General features: G+C 45.6%; 1 protein-coding gene across 5 annotated transcripts in view; it reads left to right on the top strand.

Annotated features, from left to right (window-relative positions):
* Positions 1-583: 583 nt before the first annotated feature.
* LOC128876865 (zinc finger CCCH domain-containing protein 13-like) overlaps positions 584-22,491 on the top strand; it is an 82,955-nt gene continuing 61,047 nt past the window's right edge. For 3 of the 5 annotated variants that reach the window (XM_054123620.1, XM_054123619.1, XM_054123621.1), the window contains exons 1-2: positions 584-3,673; positions 9,785-9,870. In XM_054123620.1, the coding sequence (XP_053979595.1) occupies positions 1,208-3,673; positions 9,785-9,870 (2,552 nt within the window). In that variant the 5' untranslated portion in view covers positions 584-1,207. The remainder of the gene's footprint in view (positions 3,674-9,784; positions 9,871-22,491) is intronic. The other 2 variants (XM_054123617.1, XR_008457138.1) reach the window with 2 other exon arrangements.

Genomic DNA, 22,491 nt, shown 5'->3' with positions numbered 1-22,491 from the left:
TACGTGGAATTAAATTGAATAATGCATGATACAATTAACATTAATTCATGTATTGCATATAAGAAGTGTATACAAAATTAAATTGAATAATGCATGAAACAATTGTATAAGATTCATGTATTGCATATAAGAGCTGTATACAAAAATTAGGCCAATCGTGGTAGGTTTAGCGTCAAGAAACACCCAGTATACAAACTACCAAGTCATCCCGAAAATCATCACGTTCCCAGAACGGACCGACCACGACATCCCACGCGACTTCGTCACCCGTTTCCCCAAAACGTCCATCCACCTTTCCAAAAGGTCCCTCGATTCCTCGAAAACAGATCACGGATCGCGAGGAATCCCAAAATGTCGTCGAATGGGGGATCCCCAGCTCACGTGGTCGGTGGTATCGGTAGGAGGACTCGGTGGAAGCCGGATTAACGGGAGAATCGAGTGGTCCGCCTCACCTCAGGGAGGACCGCAGGAGGACAGCGAAGAAGGAGGCGGTTGTGCCGAGGAACGGAGGGAGGTGGACGTGGAACTTGATGGGAAGGGAGACTGGAGGACGACGGGGGGGGAGGGAGTGGAGGAACACGCTCTCCTCCGGTGCACACTCTCGTGGTGACTCCGACCGGCAAAGTGCTCGCGTTCGTGAAAGTCCACAGACGACTTTCAGGGTCGTCTGCTCCGCTCGTCCGCTCCTGCTTCGACTCTCGCGGCGAGAAGGAGCCGCCGAAAACAAGAAACGTCGTCCACGTACGTCGCGTCGCGGTCTCGAACAGTTGGAACCCGGGAAGGTGTCCTCCTGATCGCCCGGAGACACGTCGCGCCTAAACTCCGTCGTTCGTCGCGGAGATCGATGAGACGACGCTCCGTCGCGAGGATTTCTCGTCCACTCGGCGCGGATCACGAGTTCCTTGACCGTCCGATATCGCCGTACGATCGATCCCGCCGTACGATCGTCGCGGCCAGCGAATCTCGCGTGGACTCCCGTTGATATGTGATCGGCCTGTGATTTCTGGTGCGAAGGAAGCTCGAATCCGCGAGAGGATCCCTCGGTGGTCGCGTCGCGAACCGGAATCGCTTGGAGACCAGTAACGGAACATCGAGGAGCTTCCAACGAACCGATCCACCTTTCGGTGATCGTCTTTCATCTTACGGTGTGACGTGACCAAGGCTTCCCTACGAAACTTGTTTTCTAAATAAAACCTAACTCGCGACGATGTCCTCGCGTCTCCGCGTCCCGTCGACGAGGGACGGCGCCAGATTGGTTCACGCCAACGAGCGGTTCCACGACGAGCAAGACGATCAACCGCTGAAACCGAGGACGTGCAAGAACGGCTCGAATCGCTACCACTTCGGGATGACGCGACCACGGGACGAGGAGGTGAGCAGGAACGGTCGCGACCACAGGGACCACTCGGACGAGGACGCTGACGCGTTGTACAAAAAGAGCAGGCAGCACTTCGGCGCCTGGGACTTCAAGGACGTCGTCCTGGAGGAGAGACCCGGCCCGAGGAAGTCGACCGACCGATTCGACGAACCCAGGTTAACGAACGGTCACTCCCGGAACGACCTCGTCCGGCAGGATCAAGAACAATCGCACAGATCCAGGAGGAAGGACTGTCCGCCTTGGGAGGAGTCGAAGGCGTCGAGAAGTCGCGCTAGAAACGAGGAGATCACTCCAGACCATTCGAAGGTGGCGGACGAGAGGGATCTACTTCTAAGGGAGATTGAGAACCTGACGGTCGAGGGAACGTCGCCCGATCGGAGGATCAGGGCGATGATCGAGAGGTTCAAGACCAGGGAGGAGGACAAGCTCAGGTCCAGAAGGGAGAGGGACTCGCTGAGTCCGGAGAAGGACGGGTGCAGGTCGAAAAGCGTTGGACGAAACGAGTCGCGGCTGGATCACGAGGATCGTGTCAACGACAGGGGATCCAGGACCCAGAAGGACGATCAGCCGGTGAGATCGAAGATAACGGAGCCCGAGCACGAGGAGCCAAGCAGAGGTCGGTCCGTCGATCGCAGGGCTGAGAAGTTCAATGGATTCGGGGACTCGAGGAGGAACGACGGCGTGCCGCGTCACAGGAACGACAGCTCGGAGAAGAGTCGTCGCAGACGATCCAGGGAGCTCGAGGACGACCTGCCGCGCAGGAAAGATAGCCCTAAAAGAAGAAGCTACGCTTACGAGGGAAACCCAGAGGACTTCGACGTGAGAATACAGAGGTACGAGAGAGGCCTTTTGGAACCCAGAAGAGAGTCTCCCAAGCGAGTGTTGTTGAAAGACTCCGACCAAAAGGAGTCCTTCAAGGACTACGATCGACAAGTGACTAGGAAGAGCTCCTTCAAGAAGACCCACAGGGACAGAGAGAGTCCCAGAAGAGAATCTAGCTTGAATAGAAAAGCTTCTCTCAAAACCCCGGAGAACGATCTCCCTAGGAAGAATTCCTTCAAGGACTCCGAGAAGAACTACTTCGGTAAGGATCACGTCTCCAGGAAAAGTTCCTTCAAGGAGCCCGGAATCCCTCCTGGCTACGAATCTCCCAGGAAGAACTCCCAGCAGGGCTCGGATTACGGTCGGATCGCGCCGAAGATGCACGACGAAGAGGAGCAGAAAAATAATTTCAAAGGACACGTCGGTGGAGTGAGCAGAATCACGTTTAAAGAACGCGAGGAAGCCAGGGTCCGCGCGTACAAAGATCAGGAATCTGAAGTCAGAGGCTTCAAAGATCACTCGACCGATCTAGGGCGCAAGAATTCTTTCAAAGAGAAGACCGTCGAGTTCGCCGGCGTCTCTTACGAAAATCAGGACGACGAGGACCGGAGGACCTCGTACAAGGGTCAGGACAAAGCGATCTTCCGGGGTCAGAGACACTCCCCTAACGGTCGATACGTGGAGTTCGGTACGGTGTCCTATCACAACCAGGACGAGGAGGTACTGACGAAGGATCATGATCAGGATCAGGATCACGATTTGGGAAGGAAGAACTCGTTCAAGGATCGAGACTCTCCTTCGAAGAGGAGACCGTCTCTCAGGAGCAAGAGCCACGAGCCCTTCGACAAACGATCTAATAGACACTCTAGACCGCTCACTCCCCCGAAAAAGGACGAGAGTCTCGAGGAACTCGGGGACCGCGAGGACTTTGACTCAAGGTCCTGGCACGAGAGCAACAGACACTTCGCTGTCAAGTACCTCAGGGAGAACGGCAGGTACCGCTCGAACCCCGAAGGTCACTCGGAGATCGAGAGAGATCCCTCTCCGGAGGGCATCACAGGAGGGCAGGACAGGAAGCACTCCGTGGACGAGGTGTTCATCGACCAAGTCGAGGCGACGAAAAGGGAGCAACGGAACGACTACTCGAACATCGGCTCGTACGGGTTCGTCGTCGAGCACGATCAGACTCGCGAGCGAATTCAGGACAGCCTGTACGCGGCCACTCGCGAGAGGAACGGCGCCACGATCATCAGGATCCGCTCGAGTCCCGAGGCGACGGTCGAGAGGCGACGCAGACGTCGTCCGCCGCAGGACGCCCACGCGCCGAGACGCAGGCGTTACGACGACGAAGAGGACGACAGCGAGGACGACGAGGATGACCATCGCAGACGGAGGGCGTCGCGGGGCGACGGTTCAGCGCCGCTCAGAGCTGTCCCTACACCGTCCAGGCGAATCTGGAATTACCGCGAAGGGGTATGGCATTTTCATGAGTCAATCGCGTTCGATCGGTCGTTTATGGTTCAGAAACGGGAGGCGATATTCATAAGTCGCTGGAGGAGATGAGAGATTCTCCGGCGAGAAACGGGTTGTCGAGGCTGATCGGTCGACCCTGTCCGTGTACCGAGCGAGGAATTTTGTTTTTCTAATTTCGCCGCGACACGGCCCTGCTGCTGACGTCGTTGCTTCTGGTGCCTGCCATTGGACGGAACGTGTACGCGTGTTGGTGTGTGCGTGCGTCGGTGGATCGTCGATGAGGTGCGAACGTTTTTCGCCGCGCGATTTGCTCGAGCGCCGATCGGGATCGTTGGTCGGAGTACGCTCTCGTATCGCGATCCTGGACGCGTTGATAAGCGGATCGGCGCGGTTACTCCTCGCTTAATTGTCGCTCGTTCGAGGGCAGACGGAATATATTCATGGTTCTTTACGCATATACGTATCTATCGTAGTGGAACGTTCGGAGAGTTTGTGCATTTACGCGAATGGATTGCGGAGGGCACGCAAATATCAAATTACAGTATTGTCTCGAAATAAGCAACTCGGTTGCGAACGGCGAGTTGTTTGTTTTGAGGGAGGTGTGCTATTCGGCTTGACTTTCTTCTCGAGCGAGAAAACAGGTTTTTTCGTAGATAAAACAGGGGATTTTCGGTGTAGCGGCAAACTATGAATTGATCGCTCGAGCACGGGTGTTATTCTTTGGAGAAGGATAGAAGATAACGTGCTTTCTCATTTTAGCACTAGTAAAATCGAATAAATATATATTAGGTTGTCCCAAAAGTTTCTTTCGTGAGTTGCATTCAATTATTTTCTGTGCCAGTGTTTATATAAATAGACAATCTAATTTCTTAGACATTGATGCTGTAACAGTAATGAAGCGAAATGAATCGTACACAATTCAGTAACGTAACATATAACATAAAATATTGTGTATATATTAATTATTAATAAAATGAAAGAAACTTTCGGGACAACCTAACATATACATATAGGATCTTTATTTTATTAGGAATTGAGAAGGAAAAACAATTGTGTTTCTATGAAAATTAGAGGTTTTATTTCTATAATATTACCCTGATATTTACATTATTTACAATATTTACAACCTACCTGAAAAGTAGTGAAACGACAGTTCAAGTTTTTATATTGTCTAATGTCAATTCCTCTCCTTTCCTTACTTTTAATGAAATTTATGTCTCCTTAACTGCACCTTACTAAAACACGTGTCTTTCTATCTCTAACCTCGTTCAGTCGCGCACCGCAGAGCGCGGCAAAATTCAAGTTTTGGAAAATATATTTTCCTTACATATATATATATATGTACAACTGTCAGTGTTTTTCGGAGAATACTCACGCCAGAGAAAGAGAAAACATTATACATCGTCTGTGCTCTTTCCACTAATCTTCTAATCTTCTCGCTTTCACGGGCCTCTCGCTCCTTTTCGGGCCTCTCACTCGACAGGGCGACTTCGAACAAAAAGGTGGGGATAACGAGTTGCTTATCTCGAGGCGGAAAACGGTTGCTTATTTCGAGACAATACTGTATTCGTGGTTCTTTACGTATATACATATCTATCGCAGCGAAACGTTCGGAGATTTTGTGCATTTACGCAAATATCAAATTACTTTGATACTTCAGTTTTTGGTGTTCGCAGCGAGGAGAGGAAAATATGGTGCTTGGTTAAATGAGAAAATTTTGTACGCGACATTAGCACGCAATGCTCGGACACGCTCGTCGAACTTCGAAGGTTTCGACCATCACGTATGGAACGAGTGAAAGTAATCGCGGGTCTAATTACTCCGTTATCTTTGTAGGATTATCGAACGAGTAAATGTAGAAAGTTCTTTGATTAAATCCATGGCAGACGAGCGTGACTCTTTTCATTCCAATCCAACCCCATGCGACTTGTTCTGTGTACGGCGCACCGTCGAACGTCGAAGACAATTATGGTACTAGATTTTTCTTACATTAAGCAATTTCATTAATTTCTACTACTATGGTACTAGATTTTTCTTACTTTTATATTTTTAGACGTTGCAAAGTTACACCGCCGGTTCGGTATCGATCGATTCGTGTAACGGTCGGAGCTCTTACAGAATCGGCTTTTGTTTTCCAGCGCTACCACGCATTCTTTTCTGACGCGCGCAATTTATACAAACCGTATACAGGTCGCTTACATTATACAATTTGATTAATTTCTACTACTATGGTACTAGATTTTTCTTACTGTTACATTTTTAGATGTTGCAAAGATAGATTAGGTATTCCAGGAAAAACAGAACTCGGTTAAAATCGTGAACCTCTTCATTACGTGGCGGTTCGGTATCGATCGCTTTACCGTGTCGAAGCTCTTACAGAATCGGCTTTTGTTTTCCAGCGCTACCACGCATTCTTTTCTGACCACTTGCACAGTACTCTTCCAGGTACTCTTCCAGGTACTCTTCCAGGTACTCTTCCGATATCGAGTAAAGTAAATGCATCGTTACAGAGGGCTCGAAAACGAGACTTTAGAATTCACGACGCTAGCTCGACGCTTGCGTACGCTGCTACCGGTAGTCTACCAATATTTATTACACAATTCGAGCAGCCAGAAATTCTCTTAAAGTCACTGAACAGATCGGGGTGAAAGCAAACTGACCGGTAGTCGGGTCTGTCAGCGCTCGCTAATCCTTTAATCGACGCGGCCGTTACTTACCTGTTGAACTTTGATTACTTTTTCTTTTCTTTTTTCCGTTTTTACTCGCGCAGAACGCGTGGCGCGAATGCCAACTTTCTCGGCCTGTCGAATCAGCTGAAACTTGAATACATTCGCGATCCCGATATAAATTCTACACAGTCGTTACCTTTTTAGCCTTTTGCGTTCTTTTAATAAAAACTGTCTTCGTTCCTCGAATAATAAATGTTATTCCATTTATTATCCCTAAGTGTATGTACAGTCAGTCCCATAAGTATTCGTGCCCTCTATATTTATTGCAGAAATTTGCTTAATTTTGAACGAATTCTTCATGTCTCCAAATAAATTTGTAATTGTAAATGTATACACGCGCGAAGTTTATTCGTGTACATATTTATAATGGAAAATTGATTTGGAAACATGAAACCTAAATTAGTTGAATGTTAGTTGAATACTTGATTATTTCAATTCGAGTAGTTGACTATTCAAATACTGTTCAAATAGCTGAGATCTACATATTAAAATTTTTTTTAATAGATTTAGAGGGTACGAATACTTATGCGACTGACCGTGTCTATTATTCATCGAACGAAGATAACCCAGTTTTTTCAAAAACACGAATAAAGTATCCACATTCGATTATTCTAACAAATGAATCATTTTACCCAGATGACGTCCACCTCTGGCTCCACGTGGAGCAACAGTTCGAACCCACCCTAATTTCGATCATCTCTACCTCGCTGTCGGTGCAGAGGGTAAACAGTTAGCGGTCTACGTGGCCTAACGCAAGTTTTCAGTGTCCTTACGTAATTCCGCCGTCTATTGGCCAACGCGTCATGGAAATGTCAGCGAACCGCCCACAAATGGAATGGTCGCGGCGCGTGTAGGACACGCCACGCAGTCGTGGATCACGTCTCGCCTCGTAAGACGCGAAAAAAACAAAGCTGCAGCCTTTGTCCTCGGGACAATCGACTGTCATCGGTCGTCGTCGAAGCGGTCCTTCTCGCTGCAGAGGTCTGAAAATAACCAAGTCGACTTCTCGAGACGTTAAAAATCTCGCTATTACTTTTCCCATCGTCCCAGCGCCGAAACGTTTATTTATCAGACTTCTCTTTACCGGTTTTTCGGTTCGGGCGCGTCAGCCAAAAGTCACGGTCCGCTCGTCGTCGGGAATTTTGTTTTGACGTCCAGTTCGATGGATTTTTATCCGCGTCGGCGTTTTTCCTGACTCCGTCGCGCGTCATGCCTATTATCGTCCCGAGAAACGATCCCACGCGTAATTAAAGTCGAGATCGAAATACCTGTCGACGAGACGAGACGTTCGTCGAGGTGACCGCGGACGTTTTCTGGACGATCGTCGCGGAGGATAAAACGATGTGGGTCCTTTCACTCGTGACTCAGGACGAAAAATATGTTAATTAGACGGCGATCGAGCCAGGTAGATGATTGTTCAGGATTACTATATATAGGCAGCTAGAGACACATCGTCTCGCGTGTTTTCCCATCGCGCTTGTACACCGTCTACTCGATATTTGGCGATGCCGCGGCGAGCAGCGCCCACGTGGGCGGACCCTCCATATATGACGGGCCGGAAGGTTCTTGAACGCATCCAACGCGCCTTCGGGCTTTCCATCCTCGACGCTTCCTTTTATCTCCGCTTCGTAAACGATCCGAACGGGCGCGTTCGGTATCGCGATTAAGAGACGTCAAAATGTCACCGAGTGACCCTCCGATGGGCGTGGGCGTGGGTGGGTGGGGGGACGGTTAGAACACTGTAAATTAGACGGATAAGGAGCTCTTAGGGGTGGTCACGTGGCTATTCGCGACTCGATATCTTGGAAGCTGGTTCGTCAATTTTTAAATGCTGCGTGGGTGGAATGGGGGGAATAACTTGAACATTTTTATGGAAACTCATTGGGTCTGTTTGAAATTGTTTCATAGCGGAGATTTTTGTTAGAGGATGGACACTTGGTTCTTCAGGTACCGACAGATCGACTATTTAAATATTGCTCGAGAATTTGACTATTTGAAGGTATTGGACCACTTGACCATGCTAGTAGAATATTAGATTATTTTAATGGTACTTGAATATTCGATTACGCGAGTTTAATTCCAGTAGTTGACTATTGAAATATTGCTCGAGGACTTGACTATTCGAAGCTTTTGGAGCACTTGACTATTCGCTTGCTAGTCGAATATTATATTATTTTTTAATGGTACCTGAATGTTCGATTACTGGAATTTTATTCGAGTAGTTGACTACTCAAATATTGCTCGAGGACGAAGCTTTTGGAGCACTTGGCCATTCGAATGCTAGTCGAATATTAGATTATTTGAATGGTACCTGAATGTTCGATTCTTGGAATTTTATGCGAGTAGTTGACTATTTAAATATTGCTCGAGGACTTGACTATTCGAAGCTTTTGGAGGACTTGACCATTCGCATACTAGTCGAATACTTGATTATTTCAATGGAATTTGAGTGTGTGACTACTAGAGTTCTATTCGAGTAGTTGACTATTCAAATACTGTTCAATTCCTTGACTAGTCAGAGCCATTAGGGCACGTGACCATTTCCATGTTAGTTGAATACTCGATTATTTGAATGGTATCTGAGTGTTCGATTACTCGAGTTCTATTCGAGTAGTTGACTATACAAATACTGTTCAAGTAATTGACTATTCGAAGTTATTGGAGCACTTGACCATTCACATGCATATTTGAATGGTATCTGAATGTTCGACTACTCGAGTTCTATTCAAGTACTTGACTACTCAACTACAGTTCAAGTACTTGACTCAAGTACTTGTGTATTTGAATTCTTGCCTGCTCAAGCACTACTCGAATACTCGATTCTTCCGTATATGGCAACAAACATAACGTATGTTGTTGGAGTAGTAGTCCTAGACGCAACGAGGCGAGCAATTAAAAACTTTTCCCAATTGCCTGGCACACTCACGCTTCGACCTTGTCCCGCTTCGCACGTAATTATGAGCGCGTCACGAGCGCGCGAAAGGATGACGCGCTTTTCCTCGTTTTTTTTTTCTCCTTATAATATTCAGATGCATAATGATTCGCTCGAATTTCGATCGAAACATTCCATATACATCGACTTTCCCAAGCCCAACGTTTCGGTCAATCGACGTTCCGCTCCTAACTGAAAGAACGAGGAGCCCCGTTAGGTCAAATCAAAGATTCATCGAATCCGTCGCCCTCGGCGGCTGACATTTGCGAGGATGGTCCAGACCTTTCACCGTTTTGCAATTAACGCGACCCGATATCGCGTGGAAGACGATTATCCTTATCGAGCGTTGCTCAATCGTAGATCCTAGCTTCGCTAATAAACGCGATTGAAAGATAATCAAATAATTCATTTAGCAGCTACTAAAACTATGCTTTTTTCCCTTGTTTGCAGGGTGTCCTGATCACTGACGTCGAGGAGGGCCAGCCCTGTTTGCAGTGCGGGGAAACGTGCTCAGGATTCTCACCCCACACGTGGAGGTGAGCTTCATTCTACAACATTTATATAATATTCTACGAGATTATTTTCGTAATCACAGTGGGTCTTCCAATTCCCACGACTCCAATTATGACTTAACGTAGCATTAGTATCAATTAAAGAGACCAACCTCAAAAATTGAAAAATAAAAAAAGGTGTCCACCACTAGGTAGTACATAGTAAATCATAATCAAAATCAAAATACAGTAAACTTCTAAGCTCCTGTAGCTTAGCTTGGACTCTCAACCATTAGTCTCTAAACTCGTCGGTTACGACAAGACCTAGTCCCCCGAATGAAGCGTCTCTAAATAGTCGAAGAACCGACCTAACTGCTGCTAGATGAAATCGAACACAGAGGGATCCCATATGTAAGCGTAGATCCGCTGTAAATCGATCGAGGAACCGAGGTAGCCGAGTTGTTTCAGTCTTGTTTGGATGGCACCGAGTGGCTTTAGGTGGCATAACTGTGAATCCATCTCTTCGAGGCTATAAATGCACCAGGCGGCACGACACGCTGTCCCAACCTTTCTCCTCGAGGCCGCAGAGCGATGCTGGAAGGAGCAACATCCCCTCCTTCTCCTACCGTGCCTCCGCCAATTAATTCGTTATTACCGCATTGCTGGCCCGTAAGTCACGGAGGGTAATTACCCAGCGGTAATTTCACCGCTGCTCAGTTACGCTTTGGAAAATGGACGCTCCGTGCAGCCTTTCTGGCAACAGTTCCAGCACTGTCCAGCACTTGGTCGCGCCGATCGGACACCAATCTTTCGAGAGGAGCGTAGCCTCGACGGGGACAAACAAATTTCAGTGGTTTTGAGAGAAGAAGACTATTTTCGAGGGATTTATATCGCGAGAGGGTCAGGGGAGGAGCTACCTAGTCGGTAAGCCAGAGTACTCCAACTACGAGACTCGGTAATGCAGAGTAATAGGTCGATAATATTGATCTAACGGTAAAGTAGACCGCTCTATTGATAAACCCTCTCTGTCGGTACGTCCAGTGTTGTCGACAGAATGTCGCACAGTCTCCTGCGACACATACAAACCAATAACCTACCAATACAAGAATCCTGAAGAAGAAATTTGATTACAACGATCGAATTTTGAGAACAACGGCCTTGCAACGCGAGTATTTAGAGTTCATTCTCTCCGAGAACAGATTAAATTTTCTTTTTCACGGCGTCGCGCTTCTGCGTGTCCGCTAATCAAAGGCCAGAAAATTACGCGTTTCCTGTCCTTCGAGCTAATGGACGCGGATAATTATTCCGAGCGAGCAACCTGATATCCTGATTAGGGGACCACGGCGATCGATATAATGCATTAGACGGTGTACAGTTAATTGAGAAGCGACGGGATCTCATCGATCACTCGAGTCGGATCGAGGACGAGCGCGGGTGAATCGAAGAACTTCCAAGCGTGTCAGCGTTAACCAGAATATACCAGAGCAGCTAAGACTCGAGGCTCGAGGAAGCTCGTTTCCGCCTCGTTTTTTCTCTCATCGAAACTTTCAACGCGATGCAAACGATTCGAGGACAAGTCGTCGATTTTGGACCGCTTTGTTTTACATCCAAGACCCTCTGAATTCGATCTCATCTTCTGGCACTCAGAGCTACGAGTACTCTGAACCACTTTCGATAAAATCGTACAGAGCACTCTATCGGTAAGAGTTGGAAACGTAAAACGCTAGGTTGGTAAAGCCGGTCGTTTTGATGGCAATGTAGAACGCTAGGTCGATAAAATTGATCACTCCAACGATAATGCAGCCTGCTCTATAGATAAATCGGTCTCCAACACTGGAACTACGAAACTTCCAACTACTAAAATCGACTACCGATATCAATCTTCCTCGAATCTTCCTTGTGGCCGAGTCTCCACTTATAGGAGAGGGCTACCGACCGACAGGCGTGTTATTTTCTTTTTAACCGTGGCTCGAGCGAATTATCGACCAGAATGTAGGACGAATCTGCAACTGGAAACGAAATCGCGTCGTCCGGTACATAAACCCATTTCGTAACGCTTTCCTCGTGAATGGAGAACGGAGACGGGTAGTTAACGATCGCGGAGGCTCGTGAAATGCGAACGACAGCGATCGAGAAACGCAAATTTTAATTATCTAAATTTATCACCGAGCCTGCGAGCCGAGCATCCGTGCTCGCACATGTCAACGATTTATTTTTGAAACGAGCTATGTCCGCTACCGCCTCCCGAATAATTGTAACAGTGTCTCTAGCGCTTGGCCCTGTTTTTACAAGCGGAGACGAGCCTAATTTGTCTCGGGACGCGCGGAGAAACGTTCGCGATCTGGAACGCGGAAGAATAACGAACATTCCATTTCGCGATTTCTTTATTATTTTCCCGATACAAACGCGATTATCTCGCTGGGATAAAAATTTATCCTTGGAGGCTGAAGCTTCTCGATGAAAACAAAAAAGGAAGAGCTTGGTAGGTTCGATAGTTTCGAAGATAAAAATTCATAAGTGCAGGCCTGTCTTCGAAAATAGGAAAAATCGTGATACGTTGAAGTTCTATTTTTATATATATATAACCAAATTCGAAATCAACAAACCGATTACTTAAACTGCGATATACTTTAATTTCATCGAAATCCTCGGCTTGGTATATATGTATATATGGGGCATTTTGAGGTTATCCGTATAGTTGGGTGGAAGAATGATATCGTCCAATGAATATGCACGGTTATGGAACGGCTACCTCGGACAGAACTAATCGTGTGACATTTCCTGACATTAAACTGTAACCTGTTGTGTCGACACTAGGTTTAGAGCCTGTGAAGGTTGCTTTGCAGACAATGGGAATCGTAACCCGAAGGTTATTCTTTTAGAGACCTTTAAATCCTTTACAGATAATAATCGTTTGGAAATTGTATTGCCAAATTATTTTCACATATGTATCAATTTTGTCGGTCACTAATATTTTTGAGTACCCACGAAATATTCAAACATTAATATTCTCGAATACTGACTCCAAAAGGTCACGATATTCGTGCTCCAAAAAGGCCAACGATTCCCATAAAACCTCAGAAGTCCAAGGGCGTTAAAAGGTAGCGCCAGTGTCGGGTAATAAATCCTCCAGAAAAGGGCACCGAGATCTATGGACTTTAGAGATACCTACGAACTTAGGGCTCCTCCTCGATGCTTCGATCTTCGCGCTGGAAACGGAACGAATCGCTCGCAAGTTCATTTCCATCGTAGTTTACGCGACCGCGCCTCCGTTTGCGCAGCGCCTACGCCTATGGGCGTCGATAATTTACGCAATAAAAGCGAACGGGTTGCGGCGTCGACGGGCCGAGCTCGTTGGCGTATTTTCGATTGTCGTTTCGCCGCATAAAATCGCACGTGCGTCGTGGCAGCGATAAACTTTCTTATCGATTTACGGGAGCCCGATGGAAAGCATAGTTCGCTTGATTTATAAGGCGCGACTCGCAATGGCGTTTGAGAGACGCTAGCGCGTCGATCGTGTGTTGAATTGAAGGTTTTGCCTTGTTTATTTCTTTCATGTTTAAAGTTTCTCTTGAGCTGGGGTGTAGGTTGAGAGATGGAGGATGTGTTGAAAACGTTCGACAAAGTTCGGATAGATGTGTCTCAGGTCGCCAGCGGCTGCGAACGTTCGGCAGGGTTCGAACACATGTGCCAACGTTCGACAAAGTTCGAGTAGATGTATCTCAGGTCGCCAGCGGGTGGGACATTAGTCAGAGTTCGACCACCTGTGCCAACGTTCGACAAAGTTTGAATAGGTGGTGTGTCTCAGGTCGCCAGCTTGTATCAAGATTTGTCAGGATTCGAGCGCATGTGCCAACGTTCGACAAAGTTCGAGTAGATGTGTCTCAGGTCGCCAGCGGGTGCAAACATTCGGCAGGGTTCGACCACCTGTGCCAACGTTCGACAAAGTTTGAGTAGGTACGTCTCAGGTCGCCAGCTTGTATCAAGATTTGTCAGGATTCGAGCACATGTGCCAACGTTCGACAAAGTTCGAGTAGATGTGTCTCAGGTCGCCAGCGGATGCGAACATTCGGCAGGGTTCGACCACCTGTGCCAACGTTCGATAAAGTTTGAGTAGGTGTGTCTCAGGTCGCCAGCGGGTGCGAACATTCGGCAGGGTTCGACCACCTGTGGCAACGTTCGACAAAGTTCGAGTAAGTGCGTCTCAGGTCGCCAGCGGGTGCGAACATTCGGCAGGGTTCGAGCACATGTGCCATGTCTCTCCTTAGCTTCCTTAAAAACTTATATAACCTCTCCCATTGAACGTGTAGACTTTTGGCAATGAGAATTACCCTTTACGCGCAAGCAGAATCCTCTGATCCAACGCGTGCAGCTGTTTACCATAGAGCGTCGTTCTCGTTCCCCTCGTTCCTCCTCGTCGGTGCAGCACGTGCTGTTATTTATAGATTTATCAGTTGCCAAACACCAGCGGAAGTAAACCGAAAGTCTCTCAATCGCGAGATACGGTGGCTCTCCGTGGCCTTAATTCGCGGCTGCAATTCAGCGTCGATCGGCGCCGCAGCAGCGTAAGCGGTTCGCCGTCAAATCGCGCGGACCGAGCGAATTTTACGAGCGTATTGCGTTCCAGGGGCGACGATCGCCGCGAGCACGTGGCCCCTACTTGCGGCCTCGTTATTTGCCAAACACCGACGAGACGCTTCGTGTAAACTCTGCGCGATGCCAAACCCAGTCCAGAACTACCGCCTCCAACCGAATCCTCCTTCCACCTGAGCGATCACACCCCGATCCCTGGTCGTCGCGGTATCCTCGCGATCATTGCGATCCTCGGATCGAAATCGGTCTTCCCAAATATAGGCACCTGGTTGCGCGCGACGCAGTCACGTCACGGAGGGTTAGGCCGAACGCACACGGGGGCGACCGATTTGAAATTAGTGTTGCAAACTGTTTGCCCTCTTTGTTTTACCTACTCCACTATCTTTGTTTTACCTAGATCCATGGTCGCATGCAACTAGTTTCAGAGTGGTTTGAAACTAGTTGCATGCGACCGTGGATCCAATTCTTCAGTAGGTAAAACAAAGAGTGGAAACGGTTTGGAATACTAATTTCAAATCGGTTGCGCCGTGTGCGATCGGCCTTAGTCTTTGATTTCCCCTTTCCATCATAAATATCAATTCCTATTACCAAGTGTCCAATAGGGAACTTGTTAGCTTCAAAGTAACGTATAAACTTAACATGTAGTAGACATAGTGCCAACTCGGGAAATAAATATGTCATTCGATTGGGAAAGATTTGCTTGCTGGTGCATCTTTAGTTGAGCATGATGAAAATAGTAGCAAATAAAAATCGTGTGCGATCGGCCTTACTCCGCAGGAGCGATCGTTCCAATCGCCTCAGCTGCAAGCCTCGTCGAGTCTCGGCCGTCTCGAACGGATCCCCATTCGAAACGGAGCGCGTAAAACCGGTAGCGTTGGCCAGCGCCGATCGTGCCAGCAATCGCTCGAAACCCGAGTCACGCAGACTCCTGGCACACGGACGGCTATCGGCGTGTGCGCGTCCTCTCGCTCACCAGAACCAGTGAGTCATTCCCTCGCCGAAGCTCTGGCTGCATCGCTCTGGCTCCTCCTGGCGGGTCGAAGGAACACGTGCTTCGGAGCGATACGCGCCAGTGCATGGTCGACGGCGGGCAAGCGTCGTTCGTTTTTCCCTTTTGACTGTCGCGCGTTCCGCTTTGGCACCTGTCGCTCGTCCAGACGACGAGCTGCTTTCGGGGATCGTTGCTCGCGAGTTGTCCACGATTCGTGAGTGCGTGGGATGGGATGGAGAGGTGCTGGACCGTCAGCGAGTGAATTGTTGGGAGGGAGGAGAAAGGAGAGATCAGTTTTGGGGGAGGAACTCGAGAAACTCGGGAAAATTAATTCGAGTTCAAATTTCGTCTCGAGAATTAAAATTTTTAACCTATTAAATTCACGAACATCATCCAAATTTATTTTCATGGTAAAATTCTTCGAGTTAAAATTTCGTCTCGAGAATTAAAATTTGTAACCTATTAAATTCACGAGTATCATTCAAATTTATTTTCATGATAAAATTCTTTGAGGGTAAATTTCGTCTCGAGAATTAAAATTTGTAACCTATTAAATTCACGAGTATCATTCAAATTTATTTTCATGATAAAATTCTTCGAGTTAAAATTTCGTCTCGAGAATTAAAATTTGTAACCTATTAAATTCACGAGTATCATTCAATTTTATTTTCATGGTAAAATTCTTCGAGTTAAAATTTCGTCCCGAGAATTTAAATTTTCAACCTATTAAATTCAATTCAAATACCATCCGAATTTATTTTCATTATCGTCTCGATTTTGGAATTAATTTCTCCGATTCGATTACTGGATCGTACCGTCACGCATATATGGGTGACAGAGATTTTCATTAAGGAACTTCGATAATTAATTGTAAGAGGTAAGTATTGACGGGAACAAATCTGGAGAGAATTCGTAAATTTTGATGAGAATACAAAAATAAGCGATACGACAAATATTGGGTTCTATAGTTTCTAATTGCCCCGAGACAAAATTTTAGTCTCGCAGACCTTTCCTTGTGAATTAGGCTGACAATCAACGTGTTGATAGGGAGTTTAATAGGGTTAGTTTAATAGAGAATAGATCTGTACAGTAAATTTTTAGTGTAAATTTGAACCGAGTCTAGCCCTGGGAGGTACTCTCCTCGATTCTACTCTTGCTCCTTGGTTCCCGTTTTTTAATTACGAGACTTCTGTTGACGAACTCATGTATAGACACGCACAAATAATCTCCCAATCATCTATTAGGTTGTCCCAAAAGTTTCTTTCGTTTCATTAATAAGTAATACATACACAATATTTTATGTTTAATGTTACACTATTGAATTGTGTACGATTCATTTTGCTCCATTACTGTTACAACATCAACATGTAAGAAGTTAAATTGTCTATTTATATAAACACTACCACACAAAATAATTAAGTGCAAATTACGAAAGAAACTTTTGGGACAACCTAATACATAAATGATAGGACAAGTTCATTTAAACTTGACGTGTTCCATATCACTCTTCTTAGTTTCTCGAATGATAATTCCTCGTGTTCCCAGGTACCCTTTTACCCAAAGCTGATCTTTCTTGCTCTCCACAGTTCTTGACGATCATTAAAAATCTGGATAAGTGCATCAGATAAGTGCATCTGGATAAGTGGGTGATAACAGTGGTTTCGAGATGCATCACGTACCCAGGACAGGATCGATGTCCCGAGAATGATCCTGGATCCTTTTTCTGCTACCAGTGTATAGGTAAAATTGGATTAAAGCGCGGACACTTGTCCGCGGAGCGGCTGCCATCGATTCTGGTTGGAGGGGGGGGGGGGGCACCTGTTGCTCGCTTTCCGCACTTCCAAGCTGAGCAGCCGGTAAGCTCAGGGGAAAAACGATCGTGGGAGAGCACGAGTTTCGCTAGCTGTATCCAAAGTTTCGCAAACTACCCTATTATGTTTCACATCCCTGTTTATAGGCTTCCAGGTTATTTTACTACAACGTAGAGATCTAGAATCTTTTCGAACAGGGCTTCTTAAACTTTTTTCATTCATTCCATTTGTGATTGTGATTTTTTTCGCGACCCAAAAAATATAAAATAAAGATATGGAAATATTTTGTAATGATTTATTCATTAGGCCGGGGGTATGTATACATAAGAATTAATACAGTTTTAGAATTTGTTTAAGAACATACAAAAATATAAAATTAAAAATTGCACAAAGAGTTGTAAAATTGTATTTATTATCGATACAAACATTCTATACCCAATTTTTCATTTAAAGTGCATTTTTGCCAATAATATAAATGAAAGAGAATATTAAATATTTTACATTGAAATCTCGCGACCCCAAGATTTCACCCATTTGGGGTCGCTATTCGTAGTTTAAGAAGCCCTGTTTTAGAATCACAACTCATTTCTATTATTGTTAAGAGATAGAATGCTAGAGATCTCTCATTTAGTAGAAAGTAGAGATCTAGAATCTTTTAGAATTATAACCTTTGTTTTCCGAGCTCTTTTTCCTCTTATCATCTATTCACCTATCGACAATTCGATAGCTTCTGAATTTTTATTCGAACTGTTTGATACGATCGTTTTTCCCCCCGGAGTCTTACGATACTCGAGAGTACGCGAGTTCGCAGCGCGCCTAAGCCATCTCCGTCTACTCCTCTCGGAAATCGTGCGTATTGTGCAGGGATTACGAACAACGGCGCTCTCAGTATGCAGACCACGACTCCTGTTGTCGCAACGATCCTCGAGACGAGTCTATCTCGAGGATTTTTGCGTCAAGAACGAGGGGAAGCGTGTACAGAGACAGTTGCTGGTTTTTGTCTTTCGACCTTGACGAGGTACCTCCTCCGGAATAAATCTCCAGAGAATTTTCCACGTTAAAAAATCGACGAATTCTCTATGACGTCAAGCAGACGCAGCTTGTACCTCAATTATGTGGGTACACTTGCAAAAAAATGAAAAATAATTCCCATGATGGGACTTGCGTCATAAAATGGGGATAAAAATAAAAAATTTTTTTAGAAGATTTCAAATACTTTGTTTTTATTTTTGTATTTTATTTTTCGCGAAGTTCATTCAAAAACGGACATTTTGAAAAGGAAAACATCTAATTTGATCAATTTTTAGCAAATCTATAGTATAAATAATATAGTATATAATTATATATAGTATAATTTGAAAAAGAAAACGTTTTTTTTTTTAAATATATAACTCTTTTTTGGTTCAGTACAAAAATCTACAAAAATTCACAAAAAGGTATTTAGTATAGTACTATAATATGCAAAATATTCGGCCAAATAAAAAATGGTCGGCCCCATATATTTACAATAGAAATTTATTTGGAAACATCAAACCTGACATTTAATTTAGACAAATTTCTTGAATAGATATAGAGAGTACGAATAGTTACGAGACTGACTCGCATTGCATTGTACATGCAATCTCACCTTTATTTCTAATACGCTCCAAATCTAAAACTAAATTTCACCTGACGACATCTATCCTCGATTAATTTATTCGGAGTTCCCCTTTTATTTGCGATACACTCAACGAAATCTAAATTCCAAAAAGGTCTCTCATCCAAACATTTCATTTCTAATACGATCCAAATCTAAAACTAAATTTCACCTAACGACATCTATCCTCGATTAATTTATACGGAGTTCCCCCTTTATTTGCGATACACTCGACGAAATCTAAATTCCGAAGAGGTTCCTCATCCAAAAATCGTAACCGCCCTCGTTCGAATAAAAAATTTTCTCATTTGCTCGACGTAATTAATGAAACAAAGTATTTAATTCTCGGGACAGTTGTAAATACCGCTCGTCACTGTCGCTGGCCAGCGAAGATAGCATCAGCGAGCGAGTGAACGCGCGCCAGAAGAGAGATTACGCGAACCTAGACGGTATCTGCGAGGCGTTTGTCTTCCCTTATGGTCGTGTATCACCGCGAAAGCGTCGCGAGCAACGCGTTACCTCGCTCGCGCACCGTTAACGTCCATTTGCCATGTTTCTGCCATATACGGAACTCGTACGTAGCGCTTAGTCGACATTTAAACTTGCATCACGTAATATTCTCGATAGGAAGCTCGATATTGCGAGAGGATTTCAGGATGGATGTAGACGAACACGAATCTCTACTAAAAAATTAACAAGTTTCACGCTCGTCGTAAGAATTAAGAGATTGAAAATTTTCTCTCCGTTACTCACTATCAACACTCCGCTTGTATCGAAAATAAAATGATTTTCAATCATAAATACGATTTTATTCGGAACGACCGACTCCCACAAAATCGCTCTGTTAAACAAAAGAGCGACGATGCGCTCGTGTGTCGCCAAAAGAATGCCAATCGGCGAATTCTTACAAAGCAAATTGTGTATCGAAGCCGAGACACCTCTGCCTGGCCCGTGGTTGCGTGCCACCAAAAGAACGCCGATCAGTTAATCCTTACGATATAAATAACGGGAATTAATTCAAGCCAATTTTGAGTACTAAATCGAATTTTATTTTTGAAGCAGGGAAGCACACCTGGCTTCGGCTGATATTTAGGACCACGTATCTCGGCGTAGGTAATTCCGCTGGCCCACACAGTGTCTTGGTATGCAGGTCTAGTTATTTCGAGCTAGTGATTAAATCTCCGACCGAAATTTTCCTCGTCGTGCTCGAAATCGAGCATCCCTGTAATCGAAATGAATAAACGATATAGGTAGTAATAAAATCGACACAGATCGAAAGGTTTCGAAACGGCCGCTGGATTTATCGATCGAACCGCGGAGAGATCGCGTTTGCTCGATCGGCGCTGAAATCGGCGCGACCGCGACTTCTCGATTACCGTGGCGGAATATCGAATGGCGAAACGCAGAAACTCCACCCGTGTTTGTCCCGTTTCTTTCGTTTCGCGCGATTTAAGCCGGCCGCCTATCTCGCGATCGCGCGCGCACTCGACCGTCTATTTTAAATTCAAGCCACCTATCGCTCTCGTTTTTAAACGCACTAAACGCTGATTTACAGCCGCCTACTACCTGACCGCCCCCCGTCCGAGCGTCGCTGCTTCCGAAAACACGATAAAAGTCTATTTCAGAACCTGGCCCTGGCCTTTTCGCCGAAGCTTACGGTTAAGTACCCCGAAGCACCTTGTGTATCGGTGTCCCCCGTGTCGTCACCCGAGCCTTCGGGGAATCGGACGAAACGAGACGATTAAACCTCGAATGGCCGACGCGGCGTTCAGAAGTATCCATTTCGGTGGCTTGGGGGGGGGGGGGGCAATTTGTTTATTTTTCGTAATTAACGAATCGGTGGGTCCGTTTTTGTATAATGGCGCGTTTAAATTTATTGGAGACAGTATTATTGAGAAATTTATTGGGGAAAGGTCGAGGAGGAAGGTTTGTGGAGGAGGTGGTTGATTTTATGGTGGCCATTTTTTTTGGTACCAGGTGGAGGCGGTAAGGACGATACAAGGTCACTTATACTCGTTTTTCGAAATGGATCGAGGGGTTGGAAGATAAGGCATGGAGCATAGAGAGTAAAGAGTAGAGGTTGAAAGCATAAGGAATACAAGCTTCGGGAATGGCATTTATAGGAATATAGTAGTTGTCGCAGAGTTTTCTGGACCTTCTAAAGTTTATAAATTTCTTCTTCCCTCTTTCCAAAGACCCTCTGTCACAATATATCCAGTGCCACCACTTTGAAAAATTCTAAAGCCCCAATACGACACAAAATCCATACCCATTACACCCTATTCGCGAAGAATGAATGGAGTGGTCAGAAGCAATAATAAATCATCCACGGATTAGGGGTTGATTCCATCATCTCTCCCTACCTAGGAGCATCGACGCGTGAATTCTCGATCTAAAATTCTTTATTCGTGAATGTATGTTTATCTTACGCGAGATGCTGCGTTTGAAGTCGGCGTGCCAGGATTTTTTCTTTGATCGCAGCCGTCGAGATTAGGTCCAGAGTGCTCGAATAAGTATACGAGAGTCTCGAGTGCCGATCGAACCGAAGCGTTCTCCTGGAAGGGACTCTCGAGACGCAGGTCTGCGATCGCTCGCGTTCGTGCTAATACGAAAGCCATTCGCAATATGCGGCCTAGAGAGGCGGAATTTTCAGTACATAAAATTAGTGTAGAATTATGGAGTAAAAATTGTTAGGACATCGTGCTATAGAAGGAAGATTTTGTACTATTTATTCCTTGCTGCAGAATGGAATATTGCATATTTCGGTGAATGGACCCGAGGAAATGGAATTCACTCGAAATCCACGTTCGCGAAAAAGTGTATTTTTCTTGTTGCGACGTTCGAAAATTAATGCGCGAGCAATCTGCTCCGACAGTCACGGCGATGGAAATCAGCCCCATCTACACGGAGACCAGTCTCTATTAACTCTAACGAAACAATCAAAATTTCTTTCTTCGAGCTCAATTTTATCGATGTAGTCCCTCAATGATAGCTCCATTGAGAGAAACTCTAGAATTTATCAACTAGAATTCAAGAATTCAAGAATATCAAAAGAATTGAATACAAGAATTGAAAACATTAATCCTGAAAGTGAGGTGTTTAAGAAAATAAATATGGGTAGTATCGATGAATTTCAAAGAGGTTTCAAAAATGAGTCCTACTACAAATGTCAGATCGTATCATTTTTCATTGTATCGAAGCAAAATTTTAGCCCCGTTGGAATTTTCACGATTATTTGGCAGTCAACGTGTTCAAACACTCCAAGTTGGATCACTCGAGACCCGTCCTCCTGGAGCCAACAGAAATATTATTTCGTCACCTCTCCTTTTCTATAAATCCAAGAACGGTCCGCGAAACTTCAGTTACACGAAACGTAGTTTCTCGATACGTACATAACGGACACCTTTGTGGTCTCGTCGAATCCCTCATCGAACCTCATTATCCCCGTCCGATAATCGACGTGAGATCGTTACGACGTCACGCAGGTGCGAGGAACACGGGCGTGGGTCCGTGATGTCGGTCACCCACGCGCGACGCAGTGAGATCACTTTTATACTTTGACTTTCTTAGTCACGGCCGCCTGCTCCGTTGTCCCATGTTCCTCTGAAAACGCCTATCGCCGTCACGGCGAAACG

Source organism: Hylaeus volcanicus, chromosome 5, assembly GCF_026283585.1.
Source record: "Hylaeus volcanicus isolate JK05 chromosome 5, UHH_iyHylVolc1.0_haploid, whole genome shotgun sequence".
Lineage (NCBI taxonomy): Eukaryota > Metazoa > Arthropoda > Insecta > Hymenoptera > Colletidae > Hylaeus > Hylaeus volcanicus.
This window is presented reverse-complemented; position numbering and strand designations above follow the sequence as displayed.